The sequence below is a fragment of the Xenopus laevis genome, chromosome 8S, assembly GCF_017654675.1.
Source record: "Xenopus laevis strain J_2021 chromosome 8S, Xenopus_laevis_v10.1, whole genome shotgun sequence".
Classification (NCBI taxonomy): Eukaryota; Metazoa; Chordata; class Amphibia; order Anura; family Pipidae; genus Xenopus; species Xenopus laevis.
In genome coordinates, this window is record NC_054386.1 from 35,074,607 (window position 1) to 35,099,879 (window position 25,273).

The window sequence follows — 25,273 nt, forward strand, 5'->3', positions numbered from 1 at the left end:
AGTATTCTTTGATAGAGTCCCCAATCCGCTCGACAATGTCAGGATCAGTAAGCAGCGATTCGTTTAGCCGCCACGTAGGCGGTCGTGATGGAGGGGTGTAAATTGAGAGGATTAGTTCTATGGGGGCATGATCTGACCATGTTATCTGGTGGATACTCGTTGTGACAAGATGTGAGAGGGCCAACTGGTTCACAAAAAAGTAGTCAATTCTAGTATGCAAATCGTGCACTGGGGAGTAAAAGGTGTAACCCCTTTCTACGGGATGCTGAATCCTCCAGATATCATATAGTCTAGCTGTTTGCATCAATCGTCTAAAGGTTTTGGTCAATTGTTCAGTTTGCGTTGATGGGGTCATGGTCGATTGTGCCATATTAAAGTCTCCTGCCACAATAATTGGTAAATGAGAATATGGTAACAGCTTTGAGAGGATTCTGGACAGGTATGTAGATTTATTTTGATTGGGTAGGTAGACATTAAGTAGAATAACTTCTGCCCCATTCAATACTCCCCTAAGTAGCAAGAATCTGCCGGATGGATCTCTGGTGATGGAGGTTAAGGAGAATGAGACATGATTGTGAAGCATTATAGCCACTCCTGCTTTTCAGGATGGGCCGGATGCATAGTAAACATTGGGATACAAGTGCGAATTAATGGCATTCGACTTTCTATTGCAGAAGTGGGTCTCTTGTAGGAAGAGGATTTCAGCTCTCAGCTTTTTGGCCTCCCTGAGCACTAAATACCGCTTTCGCGGGGTATTCAACCCCTTTACGTTAAAGGACAGTAACTTAGCCATGGGGGTTAATGTAGGATGTTTTTTGGCGGTGTCCCCTTGTAACTAACGACACAATTGTAGAGTGAGTCATGCAACCCTGTGCAACCATTCCACATAAAAGTTCAGCAAAAACAAGTATAGAAAAAAAAACATATACAGTTTAACATAGAAACAAACAAGGACAAGAATTGAACCGGTTAAATTGGTCTCAGGGGGGTTAGGAGCCCCTAAAAGGAGACTTAGTGCAAGTGCTAAGATGGTTACCAACACTTCCCGGTTGTCCCGTTTAAGGGGTGACCACTGTGGATGAGCGTGGTCCATATAGGGGGTAATGGAGAACTCGGTAGTCCAGAGAGGCCCGAGCCCCCGGGAACATCTAACTGTAAGTACATGTTTGCTAGTATCATAAGTGCATACTTTTCAGTAAGGGCCTAGTGACTATCACAATGGGAACAATCGTTTGAACAGCAATAAGTGCAGTATTATTGACTGCTTTAAAATAACCATGAAACTAACACAGTTGAAACCATAGAAACATTCGGTATCAGAAACAGATGAACATATCGCCTGGGTATATCGCATTCAAAAATTGTTCATAGTCAGAATATATTTACGTATATGCGACCCTTCTCGGTCAAAGACCTCCATCCGGAGTGAAACGATCGTCCAGCATATAAAGGGATGGGTCCTGAGACATCATGGTGGTGCCGGTGGTTGTCTCCCTCTGTTGCGGCCAACTTCCTGCCATCTGGAGCGTTGTGGTAGCTGGTCTCCACGACGGGGATCTTGCCAGTCAGGTAGTGTCATCTCAGGAATATCCCAGGTTTGCAGGAATGTCGGCAGATCTCCTGGCGATTTCAAGATGGCTGTTTTGCCTTGTGCTTTAGCTGTTGATTGGAATGGGTATCCCCACCTGTACGGTATTTTTCTCTTTTGCAGCTGTTCAAGAAGAGGTTTAAGTGTCCGTTGTCTTTGCAGGGTTTCTCGAGCCAAATCGGGGTATAAGTGGATCTGCGCCCCTTCGAATAGAATCGGCGTTGTAGACCTGGCCTTGAACATGATATCCTCCTTAACGGCATAGTCATGTACTCTGCAAATCACATCTCTTGGAGTGTCGTTGCTTAAGTTTTTTGGTTTCAGAGCTCTATGAGCGCGGTCCAACTTTATCCGATTTTCAGGCGCCATATTCAGTAGCTTATTAAAGATATTCTGCAGGACTACTTTTAGGTCTTCCTGTTGTTTGGCCTCAGGAAGACCCCGTATTCTGATATTGTTCCGTCTTTGACGGTTCTCCATGTCTTCCAAATGCATGGACAGTTCTTGGATCCAACTGGCTTGTTGCTGAACTGTGTCTTGTAGTTTAACAACAGTCTCAGACGTGGAGGCCTCCGATTCTTCAAGCATATTAATCTGCAGAGCCATGCTGTGTAGGTCACTTTTAACTTCTGCAATGGCCGTCGCATGCGTCTCCTCAATTTTGGATATCAACAATTCAAGATCTTTCTTGGTAGGGAGTGCGCCAGTCCCATTCACTGTCTGACGCAGGGGACTCGGGCGACATAGCATTGTGGCTGGAGCCGATATTCTGCGTTCCAGCTTGCGTGTCAGCGGGTATTGGGGACGGCGATCGCGTGTCTGCGTCCCCTGAGGCTCCTCGGGTTGGCGACCCTGGGGGTCCCTCTAACTGAGAGCCCATCTGTCCCGGTGTAGGTGGGGAAGAACCCGGGGACCCGGACTCACCCCTGTGCTCGCGGTCTTCTCTGGGAGGTGTCGGCGCCATTTTGGGCCTTCCCGGGGAGTCCGGCTGAGATTTTTGAAAGTATTGTCTCAAAGCGCCTCGTTCGCTGGGTGTCTGTGTCGCAGTCAAGGGTTTAGCTTTCTTTTGTTTGCCCATGACAGCGTTCAAGGTGGTGATATAAAGCTAAATCGTAGAAGTTTCAGGATATTCCCGGGAGCTCAGAAATGATACGTCTCTACGCCACCATGTCCAGGCCACGCCCCCAAATTTTCTTTCATTTAGGATTGCTACCTCTGCTGGCAGTAAAAGTTGGAGGGGGTGATGACATCAGGGGGTGTCCTGGTGATGTTCAAGGACAGGACAGTGACATTCTGGTTGGGGATATGACATCATGCGCTATCAGTTGGAGAAAACTTTGCCTGCTGTACTTACAAACTGGACAAGTTTTGAACTGCACAGCCTCTACAAAAACTGGGCTGTCCGGTTCAGGGTCCCCATAGCAGTAAATGTGCCCCTTAATGCGCAGGGGAGTGTAAAGGTTTCCTGCTGGCTGCTTGCTATTATTATAGGGTATTATATTATTATAGGGTAAGAGGCAGGTGGTGCAGGTTCTTTTCTCTATCAGCCCCTGCCCGTAACACTGGTAGGGTTGCCATCTTTTCTGGAAAAAAATACCAGCCTTCCTATATATTTATCTTTTTTCCCTATTAATAACATTGGGATCAACCATAATTTTTACCGGCTAGGCCAGTAAAATGCCAGCCAGGTGGCACAACCCTAAACACTGGGTATGTAGTGTTATTCTTGCAAGTGTTATAACATTGCACATAATGCAGACGAGAGAGGCAAATAATGAAAAACATTATAATGGAGATCAATTTAAAAGTTGCTAAGAATAGGCCACTATCTAAACATAAACTTCCCCCATTTAACCAAATCATCAAACCCAAGGATCTTTGCCTGTGCCGACATTCATAGTTTGCTATAGGCCAGTCCTGTTTTAGCTGTCTGTTTTTAACTTTCAGTGCTGCAGGGGTATAATACTGACAACTAAACTGAATGTGCAACAAGGCTGTTACTCCACACACTTCTGGAAAGCCTCTGGATAGTTGCCCTTGATGTGGGCAGTTGGTACTTGATGTTGGTTTTCTCAGTCTTTAATTTTTTATTGGTTTGGGCCTCTCTAATTGTACCTCTATAGCTTCAAAGGGGCAAAAGTCTATTTATGCTGTGGAGATTGGAATGAAAGGATTCCTTTCCTTAAACCAGTAGGGTTACACACCCATGTACTGTATATATAATTATAACAAAGCTCAGATGGTGTCAGTTCTGAACTGATACACTGCAAGATTCTGCAGACCTTCCTTCTGAATGTCAGGGTTCAAGTGTGTGGGTCCCAAAATCATGAGTATTTTTCCCTTTAGTGATTGTCATTACCTATTCTGGAAAAAATGCTGAAAGAAAAAGAAATATTTGCAGCCGGGGAGGGAAAGGTGGGCAAAGGCAGCAGGTTGGGGCAAAGCCTGAGAAGTATTTAGCATCATGGCATGCATTATATGGTATATTTTATCTTTTATATCAGTGATCCCCAAACGGTAGCTTGTGAGCAACATGTTGCTCTCCAACCCCTTTGAGGCTCTCTGTGGCCTCAAAGCAGGGGATTATTTTTGAATTCCAGGCTTGGAAGCAAGTTTTAATTGCATAAAAACTAAGTACAGTGCCAAGCAGAGCCTCCTGTAGGCTGCCAGTCCACATAGGCAGGGCCGCCATCAGAAATTGCAGGGCCCCAATACGACAAAATTTCCTGGGACCCCTGGGCTGCGCCCACCACAAGCCCCACCAACAAGTCCGCCCTCCCCATCTTATTGGCCCGTGTATGGGACCCTCCAATGGGCTTCCCCTACGATATCTGGTTGAAAATTGCCCAGATGTTGATCAGGCAGGGCTAAAAATCCCGTTGGATCACGGACTGCAGGGGCGCTCGCCTCAGGCGGCAGCGCCAGACACATTTCCAGGATGGTGGTGTTTTATATGTATTATATGTTTATGTTTATATGTTTATATGCTCTGCTTCCTAGGTTTGGAGTTGGGGGACCCATCTGAATGCATCCGAGCGAATCCATGCAAGTGCCTGATGAAAGAAGGATCTGGGGTCATCGGCCTGGGCTGCCAGACTGGGCACCCTGGGAGACTCTGAGGGATTCCTAGTTAGGGAGCTAAAGGTGCAGAGGGACGTGGGACACATCGTGATGGAACAGTGGGTCACTTATAGCCCTTGTCTCCCCTTTAGTGAACCTGCTGCTCTTGAGAACTGCTCACACATGACTGTGTGTGTCATAACCAGGTAAAAAAGAACCATCAGCCATTTATTCTAGCAACAGTCCGTGGGGTCTCTCTAATACCCTCCACTGTTCATCTGGCTGAGGCTGCAGGGAGTTACAGTCTAAATGGCTGGTGTTTGCCTACAGATTTCATTTTATTGCAGTGTGTGACTCATTAACATTACCTTCTACTATTCATCTTCCAATTTTTCATTTAAAATACCACCTTTTTACCAAGCACAGGCTGGTTTGTGCCACTGACTAGGCCGAGTAAGTGGATGACACAAGGAGTTCCACTCATACTAGTCTAAGCTGCCCAGTTATCCTTTATCTGGTCACTGATAAAGTGACTTTTTTAGTTTGCGTTACTGTCCATCTTCTTTTGTAGTAGCACATCTAGTTCTATGGGGCTTTGTGCAACTCCTGGTTTCCTCTAGACAGACCCAAAGGGTATTGCATGTACTGTGTCTACACTTATCACATAACACTTGAGAAATCAGTGGCTTTGTATGAAATTTGTCTTTATTTCTAGGGATGTGCTGTCCTCAAGGGAAACGCTCCATTTCACAAGATACGGGCAGCAATTCATGTACAGCAATGAGAGCAAAATCCTCAATTCATACAAATGAAGGAGGCCGCAACGGCATGTTTCAGATCACATGGACTTGAGAAAGGGTCCATGTGATCCGAAACATGTTGTGGACTAAAAAAGTAGCATCACAGTTCTGCAGTTGTTGTGATCTCCTTCATTTTGTATGAATTGATAAATTTCTGGCCTTTACGGTGTGACCTGAGAGGTTGAGCCCACAGGATAAGAAACTCAAGGGACGTGCTGAGTAAAACTACACAAGTTTTTAGAGCAAAATCCTGTCTGTGACCGATCAAGGTAAGATCTGCATATCCTAATGCACAATACAACTCTGTCTGTCTAAATCCCACCACTCTCATGATCTGCCTCTGAGTCAGGTTTTTTATCTTCACAAGTGACATTTGTTTGTGCCATTCTGTGGGTGGCAGTTAGATCATGTTAGAGCGATTGTTTAGAATGGGTGGTGTAACAAAGGAAATTCACTGTGCCCTACATCCACCCATGCAAAGAAAACCAACTCCAATCACTCAAATAAACTGCCATAAATGTAGTAATAAGGTATGGGTAGTCTCTCTCGTCCATTCCACTATCTCCTGCTGCTTTCTGCTTCCATATCTCTCTTCTACTCAACTTCACATTAATATGGCCCTCTCCCAACAGATCTCCATAGCCCCCTGTATGAGCTGATTGTTGGCTAGTGGGCCAAATGATTAGATCAACCCAATTTGGCCCACTACGTACTTTAGGTGGCCAAAATGGACAGAGCTTTTTGTGGTCTGCTTTAAATGGGTGGGTCACCTTTAAAGGATAAGTAAACCTTAAAAATAAGTGAATGTAAAACTGATGAGGGTGCTAATCTAAGCACTTTTGCAATGTACTGTCAATTTTTTTTAATTCCAAGATATTAAAGGATACATGTACTGTTACTATAAAATGAATTTTGTTACAACAGTGACACCTGCTGGTCATTTTCCAGTCTGACCACCAAGAAGTCAAGGAAGTTGTCAGGAGAAAAGAAAGAGGCTGCTTAGATGTTCTTCTGCTTAGGAAAGATTTGAGAAAGGTTTTTATTTTTTTCCAAAGCAGAACATCAGAGCAGCCTCTTTCTTTCTTTTTTTGGCTCTTAATTACCTGGCTGCTATAAGCAGTCTCTGCCTAATCTGCCTAATTTGTTCTTTTTGATTAAGGGTAGGACTACATGGATGTTTTCAGCGTGATCCGACGCAATGCGACAAAATGCCTGCGACAAGTTGCATGCAACAGAAATAAGGTAAGAGATAGAAATGTTGGATGAAGTCGTAGCGTTGATCTGATGCGACACAACTGTCGGATGCAGACGCTGTACGCAAGATGTACGGGCACTTGATGATGCTCAGTAATGCTGCTGTTTTCATGTCTCTTGTGAAAATGTGAATCATAAGTGTATTATGTGTAAAAATAGCCCAACATTGTTTTTTTTTTTTTTGAATGACTGATAAAAATAACTCCCAACAATGCTATGCTATTTATATATTTCCCTGTGATTCACATACCAGCAACATTTATAGTACTTAGGAGGCCTGCACAACAGTAAAGTAGGTTTGTCATAAGAAACCAGTAAGGCAGCCCTTACTCGTTTCCTTTTCCATTGAAAATGTGGTCATCTCCAAATGCAAATGCCACCATGGCTGTTGTGTGCTGTCATATATCAGAGATTTATACTAGGCCTGTGTGGGGCTATTTGGGACCTATCTCAGACCAGCCATGGGGGCAGATTTACTAAAGGGTGAAGTGGCTAACGATAGCGACTTTTCACCAGCATTGGCACCCCCAGGGACATTGACAATACACTAACAGGCGTTGGAGCCAATTCGTTAGCTTACGAGACCATCACTAGCGTTCATTCGCACTCTATCGCCAGACGGCTTTTCGATCTGTCGAACGATCGTTACTCTGCAAATTCGCAGGAGGAGGAGGATTTTAATGAACGTTACCTCTTTCTCCAGAGTTGACTTTGCCACCTCAAACCAGGCGAAGTACTTAAAATAAGTTAGATCTTCCTCAATCTTTTGTCACTTACATCATATCCTGTGTGCTGAAAATGCATTAAAGTTCCAAAAACGTTGGTGACTTTTCCTTTTTTGAAGTGGAATTGCCTGCAAAAGTCCTGACTTTTTTTGGCTGACAAACTTTCTTTGGGTAACCGTTTTTCTCCACACATTTCATAACATATGGAACATTCATTTTACAGTGGGCTCATGTGTAGGGCATTATATTAACTCTCTTGTCTTTATTAAGGTTCCCTGGACATGTATAAGAAAAAGTGGTAACTTCAAGCATTTGCAGCAACATTTATAATAAAGCGCAAGATCATTAGAGAATTTTCTCTAGGCACAAACAAACACTAGCGCATCTTCGCTATGATATGTTCTCACTGCCGAAGTAAGGCTTGCAAAAAGACAACAGCGTTTGGTGCCCAGGGCGCAACTTCGAATATTAGTGAATTAGTGTAGTGGTAGTGAATTTGCACCTGGCGAAGTGGTGCGGTGTGTGAAGCGGTCGCTGGCGACATTTCGCCCTTTAGTAAATCTGCCCCATGGTGGAACAGAGCAAGTCATTTGTCTAAGGTTTGGCTTGCAGCTGTTACCTAGCTCCTCAAGCACTAGACATAAGTTTTGACAGATGCAGGGGGCATTGTTTTCCTGACCAGAGCTGTTAGGGGATCATAATGTGCTTCCAAAATTGGGAAAGTTTATATATTTTTTTTCTTTGTTTTTACACAAACGAATTGAAGCTTTCAGAATGGCTATTGTCTAATGAGGATAGCAAGGTCCAGGCAAACAAAAGCACAGTGTGCTATGTCATGTGGTATGTGTATGACTGTAAAAGGGTGGCCATGTATTGTAATTACATGTTATTAAATGAGACCAACTGGTGCAGGGCCACTGTCAGATGCTTCTTTGCTTTGTTCTTAGGAACCTGCTCTCTCTTTGTTCCATTGAAACATATAACGGAGTTCAGATTATCCCAGAACCTGGATCTGCTACCAGCTCAGAAGAATCCCAGAAAGACCTAGTCCACTATTTAGCAGCCATGACTAGACTGCATAATTTCTACCCCTGAGCTGCATTGCACTACATATTTATTGACCACTGTCCCATGACTTGCAGGTTGTCCGCTGCAGTAATGTCTGGGCCTTAATACTCTACCCTTCAGTCCGTTATCCAAAGTTTGATATAATACAATTTGTTCTAACCTGCAGCTAAAAAATTGTATTTGTTTCTCTTTTTGGTCCCTCTACTTCCACCTTTCACCTTCCATCATCATTTCAAAACTGCTCCCTGGTTACTAGGTTAATTAACTCCTAACAACCAGATACCATGTTAGATTGCACTTCAAAGAACACGGGTAACTCTGGATTTGTGATAATCACCCAATATATGCTGCAAAAGTGCTATGCGTGACCACAGTTTGTGGTGTTGAGAATGCAACACGTGACACGTGTCTTTAAAGGGGTTGTTCACCTTCCACTTTTTTCGGTTCAGACCGTTCACCAGAAATAATGACTTTTTACAATGACTTTCTATTTTCTTTGTGTGGCCTTTCTTCCAATTTTAAAGTGTAAAGTCTAATTATTCACCTTCTAAAGCAGCTCTGGGAAGAGGGGGTCGCTGACCCTCTAATTGTTGTAAAGTGATGCATTTATTTGATACATTATTTATTCGGTTGCCAGAGTTTCATTAATAGCAGCTGTTAGCATTGATACAATAGATGCTAATACTCCAGAGATGCTGCTGAAAAATGTATCAACTAAATGTTGCAAAATTGGAACAGTTCAGAGTCTGCACCTGAAATACTGAGCTGCCAGACTCAAATGCCAGAGACATTGAAGTCATTGAACATTAAACTTAGATTCTGGAAAACTGTAAACAATAAAAGTTGGAAAGTAACTGAAAAAAGTCTTTATTTCTGGTGAACAAACTGAAAACAATTCAACTGAAAAAAAGTGTTTGGAAGGTGAACATACCCTTTAACCACACAATAAACCACTGATTTCTCATTTCCTGAGTGTATGCAGATTAGTAACTGACTTCCTGCCCACCTCTGCACTTAGAATGTTGTCTTATTTCTATGAATCGTGTGGCTTAAAAAATACTTTTGTATTCAGATTATCTGTAGTGTTCTAGTGACTTCAATGTGTTCAGTGTTCTAACGAGTTTGGAAACTTATTTTCAACTGTTTCTAACAAGTGAGCCCAACTACACAGCCAAGCACACATGGATCAATGTGGTGCTCTTAAGCTTAACACTTGATATGGCTTGAAAGGTTTCCATAACGTCTGCCCATCTTGGATCTTGACCATATTTTGAGTGTCAATGGAACTGCCCAAGCTCAGCATGCTTAGGACAGGGGTCCCCAACCTTTTTTTTACCCGTGAGCCACATTTAAATCTAAAAAAATGTTGGAGAGCAACATAATTTATGCAAAAAGTCCCCAGGGGTACAAAATATGGGCTGTTATTGTCTATTGGTAGACCTTTTGTGGACTAAATGAGGCTCTTTTTTGCAGTACATCTGTTTTTTACGCAACCAAAACTTGCCTCCAAGCCAGGAATTTAAAAATAGGCAGGTCACTGGGAGCAACATCAAAGGTTTAGTCAGGGCTGAAATTAGGGGTAGGCAGAGTAGGCCCTGAAAGGTGGGGGCACACAAAAGCTGGGGCCTACTCTGCCTCCTACCCCTAGTCTGGTCCTTTTTACGTGTGTGTCCTTTTTGCATGTGTGCACGTCTTTTTCGCGCACGTATGTCTATTGGGCGATGCTGCCTAGGGAGCCTGGCCGGCCTGGCGCTGGGGTTGGTGAGCAACATGTTGTCATGAGTCATTGGTTGGGGCTGAATCACTGGCTTAGGGGTTCATTCATCTGTTATAGAAGCTGATGCATCAGGGTTTATTCATTCTGATGCAGAATTCAGTGGATTCTATGCTGTCATTTAATGTGAATCTAAATGAATTACTAATAAGTCTTGTGTGTTATTTTGGGTATACAGAGTAAAGTGAAAGCAGGCCCGGAGCATGTGCAGGGAATCAGCAGGAGGAAATGGGGAGCTGGGGGCTCCTTGGAAGCATGGCGCTTCACATGCTGAATCCATAAGGTGAGCTTTTCTACCCTACTCTTAGTTGAGCTTTCTTTGACTTGCTATACTGCATAGTGAACTCTAAGGCCACTCAGACCATCATTATTCCCATAAAGCTGTGTTAGTAGCGATCAGCATCTGATAAGCAGGATGGGGTGAAATGACTAAATGTTTGGCTTTGTGGTGTAACATTTCCTGCATGGTAAGCTTTATTTAATACTTAAAGGCAGGCCCGGACTGGCAATCTGTGGGTTCTGGCAAATGCCAGAGGGGCTGCTATAAGGTGCCATAGAAAGTCACTATATAGTGGGCTGGTGGGGGCTGTTTGGGCCTCTGTGTACCTGAAATGCCAGGGCCTATTTTAATTCTCAGGTCAGACCTGCTTAAAGGGGAACTATCTCAAAAATGAAAATGAATATAAGCTTCAGCACACTGAAATAAGAAACTTTATAAATATAATCAATTAAAAATTCTACATTGTTTCTGAAATAATCAAGTTTATGTTCACTATTCCTCTCTCAGCATCTCTCTTCATTCAGGAATTGGGTGTCAGATGAATGATCCAATATATCTTATAGGGGGGGGCTCCACTTGCCTAAAATATGTATTAGAGCTTACTATATTAAAGACATCATGTCTTTCTACAAGCAGAATTTGTGCAAAAGGCAGTAATTTTGTTAGTATTGATATGTTATTTGAGTGAGCTCTAATACATCTGCTAGGAATGGAAGCCCCCTATAAGATATATTGGATCATTCATCTGACACCCAACTGCTGCATGAAGACAGAATGAAGAGAAAGAGATGCTGAGAGAGGAATAGTAAATATAAACTTGATTATTTCAGAAACAATTCAGAATATTTAATTGATTGTATTTAGAAAGTTTCTTACTTCAGTATGAGGAAGCTTATATTAAATGTTCGCTTTGGTTCACCTTTAACACAGCAACCCATAAACTAAATGCAGTATAGGACTCTGTCATGGAAACTGTTGGCACAAAGGTGTTTGAGTTTTCTGCTTTAATAAATCACATAGAGAGCCATTGAGACCAAGTGCATTCAACACTAGTGTAATGTGGAGGTACTGTAAATATGGTCTTAGTCATCCATGCATTTAGTTTGTCTGGTAACATTTCAAACTGAAAAGTTGCTATGAAGTATGGGCAGGTGGAGTCATGTTCCCTTGCCTCATACACAAGAATGTTACCTTGTGAGATTCCTGAGAGTCCAGGGCATTGGGATCAGGCAGAGATACTGCTGGGAGCAATCTCTTGCCTTACCCACTGGTACTGTATGTGCTCAGGCAAGTGATGACCACAACTAGGGGTACAATCCCTATACTGGAATATGTTAGATTAGCCTTAGAGCAATTCAGATACATGGGTGGGGTTGTGTTATAGGAGTGTTGCTCCACCCCTAAACTTTAGCTGTAAGTTCAGTCATTATTGGCAAAAACCTTAAAAGATAATCACTGCTTGTAAATGAGATTAGTTTCCCTTTAGATACATTATGCATTGCTTGTTGCTGCCTAATATTTAGCATGCACGCATTTTACTGCATACCAAACCCTACAGTGATATGCTCTGTGATATTTTTATTACAAAGCACTCTGATGTATGTTAGGAAAACAAATCTTAAAGGGGAACTAGCAACAATTATTTTTATATTTATAGATGGTGTACCAATCATAGTTCAGCAAGACCTGAATGTTTGCAAGAGGATGTTCTTTATGGTTCTCAGTTCATTGAGCAAAAACATTCTTTTCACACTCATTTTGCCCTTGAAATGTGAAAGTGTACAGTATGTTCATTATATACAATGCAACATATATTTTAGCAAGTAACAAGCATGGGGTCTGGTTTAAATAGAGCAGTACTTGCTAGGACTCCAAGAGGCATATTACATGCGTCATTAAAATTAAATATTACGCAGCAGCTTCTCAAGCATTGATAAACCAGCTTCTGATCTAATTGTGTGGACAATATCCCAATGTTGCATCCAGTACTGATTTGATTGTAAGCTCTGTCATGCCAGTTGCAAGCCTTACTGCGGAGCAGATCAGCATGACCGAAGAATGTGTTGGTTCGTTAAAATGTGCCTCTCCCATAAAATGCTTTGAATTACTACCTTGCACGTAACCGAAAATATTGCTTTGTTGACAAAAATTTATAAAATATGTAGCTATGCAGAGAAGGAGTGGGGGTAGAGGCTATACTTGAAAAATGATTGAGCTGGGCAAGAAGACTATGACAACAGTGGCAGATACAGTCTGTATCTATGCTTTCTGACAGATTAGCCCACTGGCAACTGCTTTTCACCATGCACTGGCCAACATGACACCGGCAGACAAAATCCTTCCGGATTCTTGAACCGACTGATAGCCATAGTACATGGATGTCTATTAGGATTGGAGGGCCCCATACTTGTACAGATGGCTGGATGATATGATTGCTGCATGTATGCCCACATTTTGGTGAACCAAATAAAGAGCCTGGACTCTGGTAGCATTAACAATAGGAAATTTTTATTTTGCCCAAACCGCTCCCCAAATGCTACTGATTTCCGATAACAGTAGTACAGACGGAATCAGAGACAATTACGACATAACAATCGGAACAGGCAAAGGTGTACAAACCGTGAAATGTGCCAGAGCTGAGCTTCTGGGCTCCACTCAAAAATAGAGGCTGAATTATGTTTACCATATGGAAAAGAAAACCTATACATTTGATTCTCTTCACATTCCCAGTAGATTCTCCATTATGTGTGCCTTTGGACCCATTTGCAAAAATAGCTTTATTTTACTCTATATAGCTCTCTGTAAATACTTTATCATCTGAGTACAAATTTACTTTTATTGGAATTTGCTTCTCGCTCCTCCTTACATTTCAAAAGAAAATAAACTTATTAAAAATAATGCTATATTGACTTCCATTTTGTAAGTAGCCTGAGGCATGAATGAGCTGAACAACACGCAAATAAGCCATGCAATCTAAATATTAGCTGTGTTTTAGAGGCTGCAGACCATGGTTGTTTTAAAACTATTACAACAAAGCCAATGATTTTTCACCAGACCATCTGATGGTGGAATTCTGGGAGTTGTAGCTCTGCAATAACTGGATGAGGAAGGGTTCTTTCTTCTAAAAGCATTTCCAGTTTGCAGTTGGACATGGTTACCTGGATAACCTGAGTTCCAGGTCTGAGTAGTCAACACACCCATCAATTAACTATAGTAGAACCTTATTTTTACACTTATCTGGGGACCAGAGTAAATATGATGTAAATTTAGCACTGTATACATTAAGCAGAACGTTCAATTAATTTTGGGACCTTTTAATTATGATTTACATACCAGAAAATCTCCCAGTCCATGAAAATACCCATTATTACTTTCTCTTATTTCCACCACACCATTATAGCCTCTATAACATTTGTCTCTATCTCCTAAGAGTGGGCCCCCATTCAACACTGAACCCACGGAAAGTGGCTGGTAATATTTAGATTGCTTGGCTAATGCCATAGTTCAGTTCAGCCTCCAGATACACGTGAGCAGTGAAACAATCTGTTAAACCAGAATAGCTCAGAAGCCATGTTGTGTGCTTTAGTAGTTCCAAGAGGGTTGCCTTGACCTCTCAATCTGTAAAGACTTCTGAGTGGGTTGTGCAAATGTGATTGAATTTTTTTATTTTATTTTAGAAATAAACCCCTTTGCCATACTTTTGACAATGTGCAGATTAGTTTCTAGAAGAAGGGCTGCGCTGCGGGTATACCAGACTCTCATTAATGCTCATTGTACTGCAGGAAAGAGTCTTGTTTGTGACGGTCTCACGTCAGACAGATATACCTCCATGTGACAGTCAATACAAGACTGGCATGCCACCTATTTCTGTAATAAGCTGGTATGTGATGTATGCTATGCATCACACCCCAATAAAACATACTCATTGTTTCTGCACATCATCATAAACATACCCTGAGCATTAGCACTTCTGAAAGAGCACAGTAGGGATAGCAGTGAAGTTAGTGAGCTCCGTAAGTGCTGTGCTTCACCAGAATTCCATTAAAGCCATTATTGCAGAGGAAGGAAAAAAAGATTAAAAGTAAACAAATGAAAATAAAATCCTTACAGACCTTTTCTGTAGTCTCAAATCAGTTTCTTAACAAGAGTGACATTTAATTAAAATCCCTGCACCATGTCCAACAATCATTAAAGTGCCCAGAACGTTAAGAGTGGTTTCAAAAGTAATGTTGGAGTGAAGCCTGCCCGCCAGCTCTCTGTACGGGTTTCATTTTCAAATGGGCATATTGCCGTGTCTCTAAAATCAAGAGAAAGTGGTTGACAATAGACACTTATAGGGTGTATCACACACATTCACCGTGGGCAACTGCAGTAGGCTGCAATGAACCAGAAACAACGGGGGGGGGGGGATTTCCTAGACTCCCAGTTTCACCCATTAACAAGAAAAGCAACAACAGAAAAAAAAACCCCAAACACGAAAAAAAAAACCCCCAAGATGGCTCTGCAGAAGTCAAGGAAAAGAAGGTTCACATTGAAAATGTAGGTAAGACACATAAGTGAAATGATAACACCAGCCTGCTGGTTTTTGGAAAAGCTGTGCAGTCCTCAGCGAGTAAGAAGTGGGAATGGTCAGGTAATGACAGTGTCCTGAAAGGCAGCTGCTGTGACCCGCACAGCCAACCCCTACTGATGGCTTTGTCTTAGGCCTTTCATGCACTGGAATGTATAGGAGAAAATAGCAGTACAGAATAGCCGGGCCCTCCATATCTAACCGGAGAATTCTGTAGGGCCGTATCTGAAGTGGGGACTCACTGACCAGCGGTGTCTCCTCCCAACAGTCTTTCTGTTTAATAGGTTTGTTCCCTTAAAGGATTCTCACAGCTCTGCTGTATTTCATCTCTCCTACCTGAGGAGGACTTAAGGGTTAAATGCAGACCAGCTGCCTTCCATGGCCCCTACCTGAGGGTGCCCGCAGACCAGCTGCATCTTGTACCCCTGCCCGAGGGGAATCTTAACAGTCCTGCTGTGCAATGTTACCTATCTTAGGGTTCTTTGCTGTTCTGTACTGACACTTTCTTCCTTTTTTAAGGGGGATCAAGAAATCAGGACAAAGTCATGTAGCCTGACCTGAAAGAAGAAAGCAGTGGTACCGTTAAGTAAGTGAGAAGCAGGAACTGTAAGCTTATGGGCTCATTTGAATATCTCTGAACAAAACCTGTGAAGTGGCAAATCCAGGAAAAGTAGTTGGTTCTTACACCACTGCCTTAATGCTACACTGTGCAGAACAATTTTGAAACAGACTGCTTATATTCAATCTGCTCCAAGGTCCTGGTTATGTTCCGTGAATAGCAGGTCAATGTACCAATGATTCCGGGACTGTAACATCATAGGAACTAAAAGGTCCCTTTAACTTCTTCAAGACCAAAAGAACTTGTACAGCACAGCTGGCCTGTTGGCCATGAAAATATTAAAGGGACAGTAAGAGAGTCCACAGTTGAGGTTTGCATGCCACTGGAATTGGTGCTTAGTCTTCCTCTATCTTCTGCTTGGCAAGCAAAACAGAGGCTGCTGCAATGAGAGAGGCACCCGAGCATGGAATGCTGATCATCTGGATTTGTGGCCTCTTTCTCCAGATGCCTGGATAAACTCACAGTGATTAGAAGCAGACAGGAACGCTGTCACAAACTGGATAAAAGAAACACAAGGGGAGTCGTGCACAGCTACTGGGACAGGGGCCAAGAAAAGGGGAGGATCCACAGTGGCTGACTGGAGCTGTCAAGCCTTAGAGAAAATAAGTGTGAAGGATCCTGGCTTTGCACTCTGTTACTGAAGAGAGCCTGGGACTGCGGACGGTTCCTTTGTCTCTTCTATTTAGTGGATTTCAATCACCACAGGCTCAAACACTCCAGCAGAGATCCTAAAGCAAAGAAACAGAAGCTTAGACATATAGTTTCCTATATGGACAGGGGTTTGGTTTGGACAGGGCTACTCTCCCCACTAGGCCTTGTAATCATAAAATGTCACTTAATGCTTAATATTTGCATTAGTTCAATACAGATACAGCCACAACTATTGGCGGGATGCACCTGGAAGGCCGCAATGAAGATTGATTACAGCAATATTTGATATCTTTAGGATTATGGCTTAATGGTTGATACATAAATGTTTTCATAGTTTTGTAACCAAGTACTATATGGGGCCATGGCCAATTGTCTCAACTGAGCTTGAGCCATATAAGTCAGGAGAACAGTGCTCTAGGCAATCATATGCACACATAAAAATTTTCCCACTGGAGAATGTTTATCTAACCCAAAGGAATGCACCACTGGGCAATCCACTGATAAACCAGCAGATGTTACAAATCTGTCACAAGCAGTGATCGATTCAAACAGACAAATAATTGAGATGCCTCCCTAATTGCATATCTAAGTGCCTTGCTTACATCTAATATAAAGCTTCAATCACACAACAGTTCCTTAGCACCCACTGTGTTTAATGCACCTAGTAATTCTTTTGCTTAATGACTTTGTTAGTGACAGTGTCTTATGATTTGTTTTATAGGTATTTTATGACTGTAAACAGTGAGTTAAAATGTAACCAGTGGCCCTTAAGGGATAGAGCCACTCAAAACAGTGTAGGCTACAGCAGTCATGATTCTAGCCCACTGCAGCGTCCCAGTTGTATCTTGGAAAACAGCTAATAAGCGGGGGGGTTGCTGTAAGGGACACTGAGCAAGCAAATGATAGAGGCTTCCCTGGGACACCACCAGTAAGTAATGTAGGGGTTGTGCGACCACCACCCATCCATTTAACTGACAACCCCTTGTTTGTTTAAAGAAGTAGGTGGAAGAAGACATACTTTGTGATGGAGGAGGAATTTACAGCCATGCATGAGGCTTGCGGGTTGGCAATACAATGAAGCTTAAAGGAATTGTTTAGTATAAAAATAAAAACTGGGTAAATAGATAGGCTGTGCAAAATAAAAAATGTTTCTAATATAGTTAGTTAGCTAAATATGTAATGTATAAAGGCTGGAGTGACTGGATGTCTAACAGAACAGAACAGAACACTACTTCCTGCTTTGCATTTGGTTTCCACTGACTGGTTACCCTGGTGACCAGGCAGTAACCAATCAGTGACTTGATGGGGGCAACATGGTTCATAGCTGTTGCTTTTGAATCTGAGCTGAATGCTGAGGATCAATTGCAAATTCACTGAACAGAAATGTACCATGTGGCCCCCTTTTCAACATTTTTATTGAGTTTTCCAAAAAACAAGCAATATTTACTTATCACAGCGCCAATTGAGTTTGATTAAGCTATTTAACTGCAAGCATACATCATGCTGTTTACAACACAAAGGCATAATAAAATTTTGAAAACATAAAAATAATAAATGACATATTAGTGTAATGAGTCCCTTGACCCATACAATAAAGTTTAGTAACTAGATCTACTGTATAAGCTAACAAAAGCAACATACAACTAAAACAAATCTAAACCTTGCATGGTGGAGTTATAATAACACTAAATATTATGTAGATACCGAGTTAGTTATGTTGCCCAGACATTAGGATAGTTAGATCTGTAACAGCTCCTCATGTGGCCCCCCTTCAAGTCGCTGACTAACTCAGAGTTATAGAGCTGAAAAGCAGGAAGTAGTGTTCTGGCTATTATATTTGACATCCAGCCACTCCAGCCTTTATACATTACATTTTTGCCTAACTAACTATATTAGAAACATTTTTTTTATTTTGCACATCCTATCTATTTATCCAGTTTTTATTTTTACACTGAACTGCTCCTTTTAGGCTTTTTACCTGTTAGCAAGCTGGACTCCGCTCAGTGTGGTTGATCCATCTCTGCTGACGAACAGTCTCAGATGACTATCTATAAGGAGACACAGTGTGCAGAGTTGCACAAAATCCTGTTAGAATACCAAATAACAGACAACAGTACACAAAGCCAAATCCCACTGAAAAAAGACTATATGGCACAGGATAAATAGTGGATAACAGATAACACCATTATGTTCTATGGAGCTTATCTGCTGTGGAACCCAAGCTTTTTCTCCTTTGAATGGCTGCCCCCATTGCTACACAGCAGCTTATTTATATAAACAATAGTAATGTTTCTAAAGCAAACACAGCAGTTTTACCAGTGCAGGGCAATACTGCATTCTATTTTTATTACTTTAAAACTCTTTAATTTTTTCATGTTACTGGTACTTCAACCTTGTGACTGCTTTAGCACACTGGTGGGTTCTGGAAACAAAAGGTACTTTATACAACTAAGATTTAAGTGGTTATAATTGATTGTTTATTTCTTGCTGAAAGAGAATGGGATGGAATTAACTTGGCACCGAAAAGCCGGCTGTACATATTGGTTTAAGGTGGCCAACCATACACGGATAGATCCGCTCGTTTGGCGATGTCGCCAAACGAGCGGATCTCCCTCCGATATGCCCACCTTGAGGTGGGCAATATCGGGCTGATCCGATCGTGGGCCCTAGGGCCCAACGATCGGATCCTAGCGTTCGCCAAACGGGCGGTCGGATCGCGGGACCGCATCAACGAACAGATGCGGCCGCGATCCGACGGGATTTTTAACCCCATCCGATCGAGATCTGGCCGACTTTCGGCCAGATCTCGATCGGGGAAGCCCGTCGGGGGCCCCCATACACGGGCCAATAAGCTGCCGACTTGGTCTGTCGGCAGCTTTTATCGGCCCGTGTATGGCCACCTTTAGTTAAAGGGCTACTCTACACAAACTAGAACATTCCTGGAGTTTGTATACTTGTGTACCCGAGCCCTTGTACATTGTACTCCTTTGCTCCCTGTTGTGGAATTCCCAAAGCTGCTGATATAGCTCTCTTCTTTACCTTCATTGTTGCTGACGTCTGTGAAGTCTTGACTCTGCATGATCTTCTCCACAATGTCATCAGCGTCAATCCTGGTGTCATCTACCCATGTGGGCTGACTCTCTACAGAGTCTTTCTTCCTCCTAAGGACAGGACAAAAAATACAGATACTTGGGTAAGGCAAATAATTGCACTAAGGGGTTTTGTCCTAGGGATTAATGGAAGACAACATATTACTGGCATTCCATACAGTGACTGAGGGATTCCAGGCTCTGCACCCCTTATACGCATTTAGCCAGTGAAGGGAGAGGGGCTGTCACTCTGTTCAGTGGAATCTCTTCCTTGTAACATGGAATAACAACAAATTCCACCAGAACAAGCCAAGTAGGGAAATCACGGTTGTTCTGTGTCACTAGGAGTTGGATCTAGAATCCACAGAGAGATGAGCAAGAGGTTCCAGTGTGCTCCAGGCGTAGCTGAGTCACATCACTTATTCCATGGCAGTAGCTGCGAGGCACAGCATGAAACTCACAGCTCTGTCACAAACTTGACATTTAAAAGACAGAAGGGTACTTCTTTGGCTTTTGCTTTACAAAGCAAATGAATGGTAAATGTTATTATGCTACATTGCCTAAACAGCAAGTCATTATTTCCAAGTGTTTGGGTCATAAACATCTCAGCCAGTGGAAGAATACTGGCACTATTTGCTTACCCAGCATGCCATACCATTTCTGATTTGGCCACTTCTGTGCTGGCTGATATCTTGTGTGGGGGCAGACAGATCTGTGCACACCAATTAAATGCAAATCAATGCTTGGAACTACTGCTTGGCAGAGGTTAAGCTGAAAGCTTAGAGAGACTGGCTCAGAGAGACTGGCTACGGTCAAGTACTCATCTGTTTGACTCAAGACGCAGTAGTTCACAAGCGACATACAAGTCAACAGGGGACACTGTGACTATAGCCTATACCCTAAAAGAAGGCGTGGCCCTAGCACAAGTTAGGACATTACTTTTTTTAAAAAAGGAAGAAAGCCCAGCAATTACCAGCAGGAAATAACACAACCCTACACAAGAACAAAAATTGAAAAACAAAATTGAAAAACAAATTTGAATACAGTAGAAATGATTCTACCTGGAGTGTCTGTCTGGGTGAAGTGGAGGCCGAATAGGCCGTGGAGGCTTTTCCGGCTTAATATCTCGCTCAGGTTCAGTCCCTTCTGCTGTGAGGCTGAGACACCCAGAGACACTGCTGCTGGTGGACGTGTTACGCCTGTGAGTCAGGTCTGACATGCTGGAGCAGCGTGAATGTTCGGAGCTGTGACCTGCGCACAAAACAGAACATTGCAAATGTATCCTATTATATTTTGGCACATACCAGCAATAAAATACAGGCACATTCTTTACTGAAAGCTTCACTTTGCAAGCAGGATAAAGAACATGGAGGAGGCTTGTGAGCTGCTTACAGGATACTTTGGATTGCTGGCTGGCCTGGCTAGAATTACGGGAATGCCCTGAATGGGACGTTTCCTCTGGGCTCGATAGGTTTTGCTCTGTTTCATCAAAAGCCCCTAAAAAGTAAAAAAAGAAATTAGAATAAATGCAGATAAATTAAATTACCGTACCGTATGCACAGATTGTGTACCTAGCCCCATAAGTAGGCCATACCTGAGCTCAGCATAGCCTGCCGGCTTCGGTTCGGCCGTACGGTGCCACCAGCTGACCTCACTGTCCCCTCTCCTTTACATGTCATCTGTAATGAGGAGTCTTGTCCTGGGGGAGTAACTGTTTTGGCTATAGACAGAGGTCTGAAAAAAAGTGAAAAGCTGTTAGCAAGGAATAGTGTAGCAAAGTCAGTACACAGAAACACCATGCAGAAGGGCTGTAACTTACGTCTTGAAGCATGGGTCTCCAGAAAGAAGCGACATCCCGATGTTGACCTGCCACGGAACAAAAGATTTTAAAAAGGAATTTCCCAGTGTACTGCGCGATAGTTGTAATGTTAATATTACACAAGCAGGTGCAAAGTCATAGAGCAGAAAGAGCTTGCTACCTTTAGAATGGAGTTGTCCTGTCTTGTGTTCCTGGTATCATAACCTTCCAGCAGGCAACAGCGGGCTGTGGAGCCAGAACCAGCAAACTCGGCCAGATTGAGATCAGCAAAGCCTAGCTGAAAAGAACATGATACAACCTGGTTAGCAGCCTGTTATAATGTGAATGTCACTTGCAAGTTCTCCTGCAGTATTGCTGTGTTACAGGAAATATACTAGTGAGCCCCCTTAGATACAGAAAGATTGGAGTCGGAGAAGTGGTAGAGTACACTGCTGCTGGCCACCTCCTGCTGCTACATGTGCATTTTCACATAGTGGAAGTGAATGGTTCATCTTATTTAATCCATGATTGTACAATACATGGAAGGGGACCACTGTGAGACATGTTTATAATATGGGGAAAGGCTATTTATATCCTGTGTACTCCTGCACCTCCACCTGCTTGCGTCATGTTAGGTTATTAGCAGGGGGGGCCCATATCCCACAATCAAGGAAGGAAGCAAGGAAGGATGCTCTGCCCGAGTCTCTTCTGCTTCCCTGTGACAGCTGCCGATTCCGATTTGCTTGCTGTGCCATTTTTCCCTTCAATAACATAGCGCTGTTCCTGATATCCGCCCAGACACGGTATGCAGGAATATATGTGCTAAATACACAGAGAGCTGCAGCTCCTCTCACTTCCATACCTGCCAATGCAGTGATTGGCACCTGACATTTGCAGTCTGGATAGAATGAGTGGAATCTGATAGAATCACAGGGTTGTCTGATAAAAGTATTCCCGCCCAAAGTGACACAATAGCTTGGGAAGTCGGGTAGCACAGGTATGGGACCTGTTATCCAGAATGCTCGGGACCTTTGATCTTCATACCTTAATTCTACTTGAAAATCATTTAAACATTAAATATAAGGATTCATTATATCTTAGTTTGGATCAAGTACAAGGTACTGTTTTATTATTACAGAGAAAAAGAGAATCATTTTTAAAAATTTGGATTGTCTATGGGAGACGCCATCCTGTAATTCTGAGCTTTCTGGATAACGGGTTTCCGGAAAATGGATCCTATACCTGTACAATTAACAAATTGTGGATGTATAGTTAGTTTTATATGCACAACACCAAAGCACTGCATATGGCTGCTGCACCAGACTGGAGGCCTAAGAGCCCTATGACAGCAAAGGTGCATACCTTTAAATTTTCCCCTCTGAGCAGTCATGTATACCATATACAGTCTATTCCCCATACGGTAACAGAACAAAACATGTACTAGGTGTGCCAGGGTTGTACCTGGAGACCTGGTGCTGTACATAATTTCTAATCTAAATCAGGCCCTTAAAAGAGGTGGTTTAATGTAAGTTCAAATAAAATAAGAGGTGGCAGTTTGAATGCTGCAGTTCACTAAATACGCTGAGTTGTGGCTAATGTAAAAGCACTGAGAGTGCACAATGTCAGATCTGCTAAACCACTAAATCTGTCTCAGACAGGCAGACTGGGCAAAGTGGCAGATTTTCTTTAAACCATTAGCTGCCAGGGCGCACAAACTGTCATGTGACTGTACTGATATTAACCTCGTGCAGGGGGCTCTGGGGACAAAAGTGATATAACTGATTTATGACCATATGTTCTTACCTTTGAAAATGTTTTTCCTCCCTTCAGTTCCTGTAACAGGAAATCACAGATTAGGATATCCATTGTGACGGCACAGGGACACGTGCTGCTCACAGAGCAAACACATATCTATACATTCACAAAAATTCCTAAAGATATTCAACTCTTGCATAATGCATGGCTGCATAGGAACCAGTGCAGTCTGCATCTTAAAGGAACAATAACACCAAAAGATGAAAGTGTTTTAAAGAAATGATAATAATGTATTGTTATCCTGCACTTGTAAAATTGGTGTGTTTGCTTCAGAAACTGAAGCAGCCATTCAAGCACAGGATACACAGTAGATAACAGAAAAGTTTTCAAGAATCCTATTGAATACTACAGAGCTTGTCTGTTATCTGCTGTGTATCCTGTGCCTTTTCTCCTTTTTTCAGATTTGAATGGCTGCCCCCATGGCTTTACAGCAGTTTGTTTATATAAACTATAATAGAGTTTCTGATGCAAATATACCAGTTGTACCAGTGCAACACAAACATACATTATTATATTTCCTTTAATTTAAGACATTTACATTTTTTGGTATTACTGTTCCTTTAAATAGACTCCTAATGAACCAACTATAATGCAGATTTTATGCAGGTGTGCAAATAGATGGAGGACCATAGGGAGGATATCCCAGAGGCAGATCCTTGCTATAATACACCAATTATCGATTTTTTGAAAGCATTAAACTTTTAAGCAGTTAACTCATTTCAATTCCTATCCTTAAGTCTAACACGCACACGTTACCCACATATCACACGCACAGTATCTCACAAAAAGCATTCCCACACACTCACTGTAAGACAAAGCATCCCACACAATCCAACATCTCCCATTATTAGCACCCAGCTTTGTTCACTGCACACACACCTAACAGCCACTGAATATTATGTGCTAAAATGCACTATTTTATATACAGTATAGTACATTCAGACTGCTTTGAAAATCATGTGTGCGCCATATATATATATATATATATATATATATATATATATATATATATATATATATATATATATATATATATATATATATATATATATATATATATATACACACACACATACTAGACAGGGCAACTTTTAGTGCAAACAGAGACAAGGTGCTTTGTCACCCATGGTATATCTTATCTTTGGTCAGTAACTACTTTAACAATCCCAAAGTCACAGTTCCTTCCCAGAGACTATTATCCCACTGTTACTATAGACACCATCTCTCCCTACTATACCTGCTATCCCACAGCCACATTCCCTTCCCAGAGACTATTATCCCACTGCTACTTTAGGCACCATCTCTCCCTACTATACCTGCTATCCCACAGTCACAGTCCTTTCCCATAGACTATTATCTCTCTGTTACTATAGGCACCATCTCTCCCTACTATACCTGCTATCCCACAGCCACTCTCTCTTACCAGAGACTATTATCCCACTGTTACTATAGGCACCATCTCTCCCTACTATACCTGCTATCCCACAGTCACACTCCCTTCCCAGAGACTATTATCCCACTGTTACTATAGGCACCATCTCTCCCTACTATACCTGCTATCCCACAGCCACTCTCTCTTACCAGAGACTATTATCCCCACTGCTATTATAGGCAGTTTTGCAGTAACCCTACATTGTGGTGCCGCCAACCCAAGTATTTGTAGCTGAACAATATTATTAGGGAATATGAGTGCAAGGAGTTCATCACTACGTGCAGTTAGTTAGACCACAGCTTAGAAATGCTGCAGATAATTGTTAATTTGTGCCACTGCCTCCAGCCATGTTGCTCCGATAATGATTTGTGTTTTCTCATTACAGGAGACATAAAAGGTGCTTTACTGCTGGACTATCATTGGAGGAATGCAGGAATATATTTTGGCTGAGAGATCAGCTGGTTCCTGACCTGCCAAGACCCTTGTCTCTGCTGAGACTATGCAGGCTGCTTTGCACATTAAATAAAGAACAACATGAGGCTAGAAAGTATGTCTGGAAATCCTCCCAATGAGGTGCAATTCAGCCTTGAATTTGGTATTTGCAATCATTATTGTTTTTATTGCTAAAAGACAGTTAGATGACACCTCCTGATCATTGCCAACACTGTAAAACACATCATATTGGAGTTTAGGGCCATGTGAGATTCTTTGTAGACTATTCACCTAAGGTCGTTTCTAGTTTCTACACTG

The 25,273-nt window shown here is 42.3% G+C and overlaps 1 protein-coding gene and 1 long non-coding RNA gene across 3 annotated transcripts in view; one reads left to right on the forward strand and one right to left on the reverse strand.

Moving 5' to 3' along the window:
• The first annotated feature begins 5,308 nt into the window (after positions 1-5,308).
• LOC121397738 lies at positions 5,309-10,811 on the forward strand. The gene is made up of 3 exons (XR_005963882.1): positions 5,309-5,717; positions 6,608-6,690; positions 10,448-10,811. It is a non-coding gene; the product is annotated as an uncharacterized LOC121397738 (long non-coding RNA).
• Positions 10,812-13,037: 2,226 nt separating this feature from the next.
• Positions 13,038-25,273, reverse strand: part of fam102a.S (family with sequence similarity 102 member A S homeolog) — a 43,341-nt gene continuing 31,105 nt past the window's right edge. For both annotated transcript variants that reach the window (XM_018232743.2, XM_018232742.2), the window contains exons 4-12: positions 23,080-23,109; positions 21,458-21,574; positions 21,298-21,344; positions 21,073-21,212; positions 20,871-20,975; positions 20,540-20,729; positions 19,429-19,550; positions 18,368-18,437; positions 13,038-16,466 (exon numbers count right to left, since the gene is read on the reverse strand). In XM_018232743.2, coding sequence (XP_018088232.1) covers positions 16,421-16,466; positions 18,368-18,437; positions 19,429-19,550; positions 20,540-20,729; positions 20,871-20,975; positions 21,073-21,212; positions 21,298-21,344; positions 21,458-21,574; positions 23,080-23,109 — 867 coding nt within the window. In that variant the 3' untranslated portion in view covers positions 13,038-16,420. The remainder of the gene's footprint in view (positions 16,467-18,367; positions 18,438-19,428; positions 19,551-20,539; positions 20,730-20,870; positions 20,976-21,072; positions 21,213-21,297; positions 21,345-21,457; positions 21,575-23,079; positions 23,110-25,273) is intronic.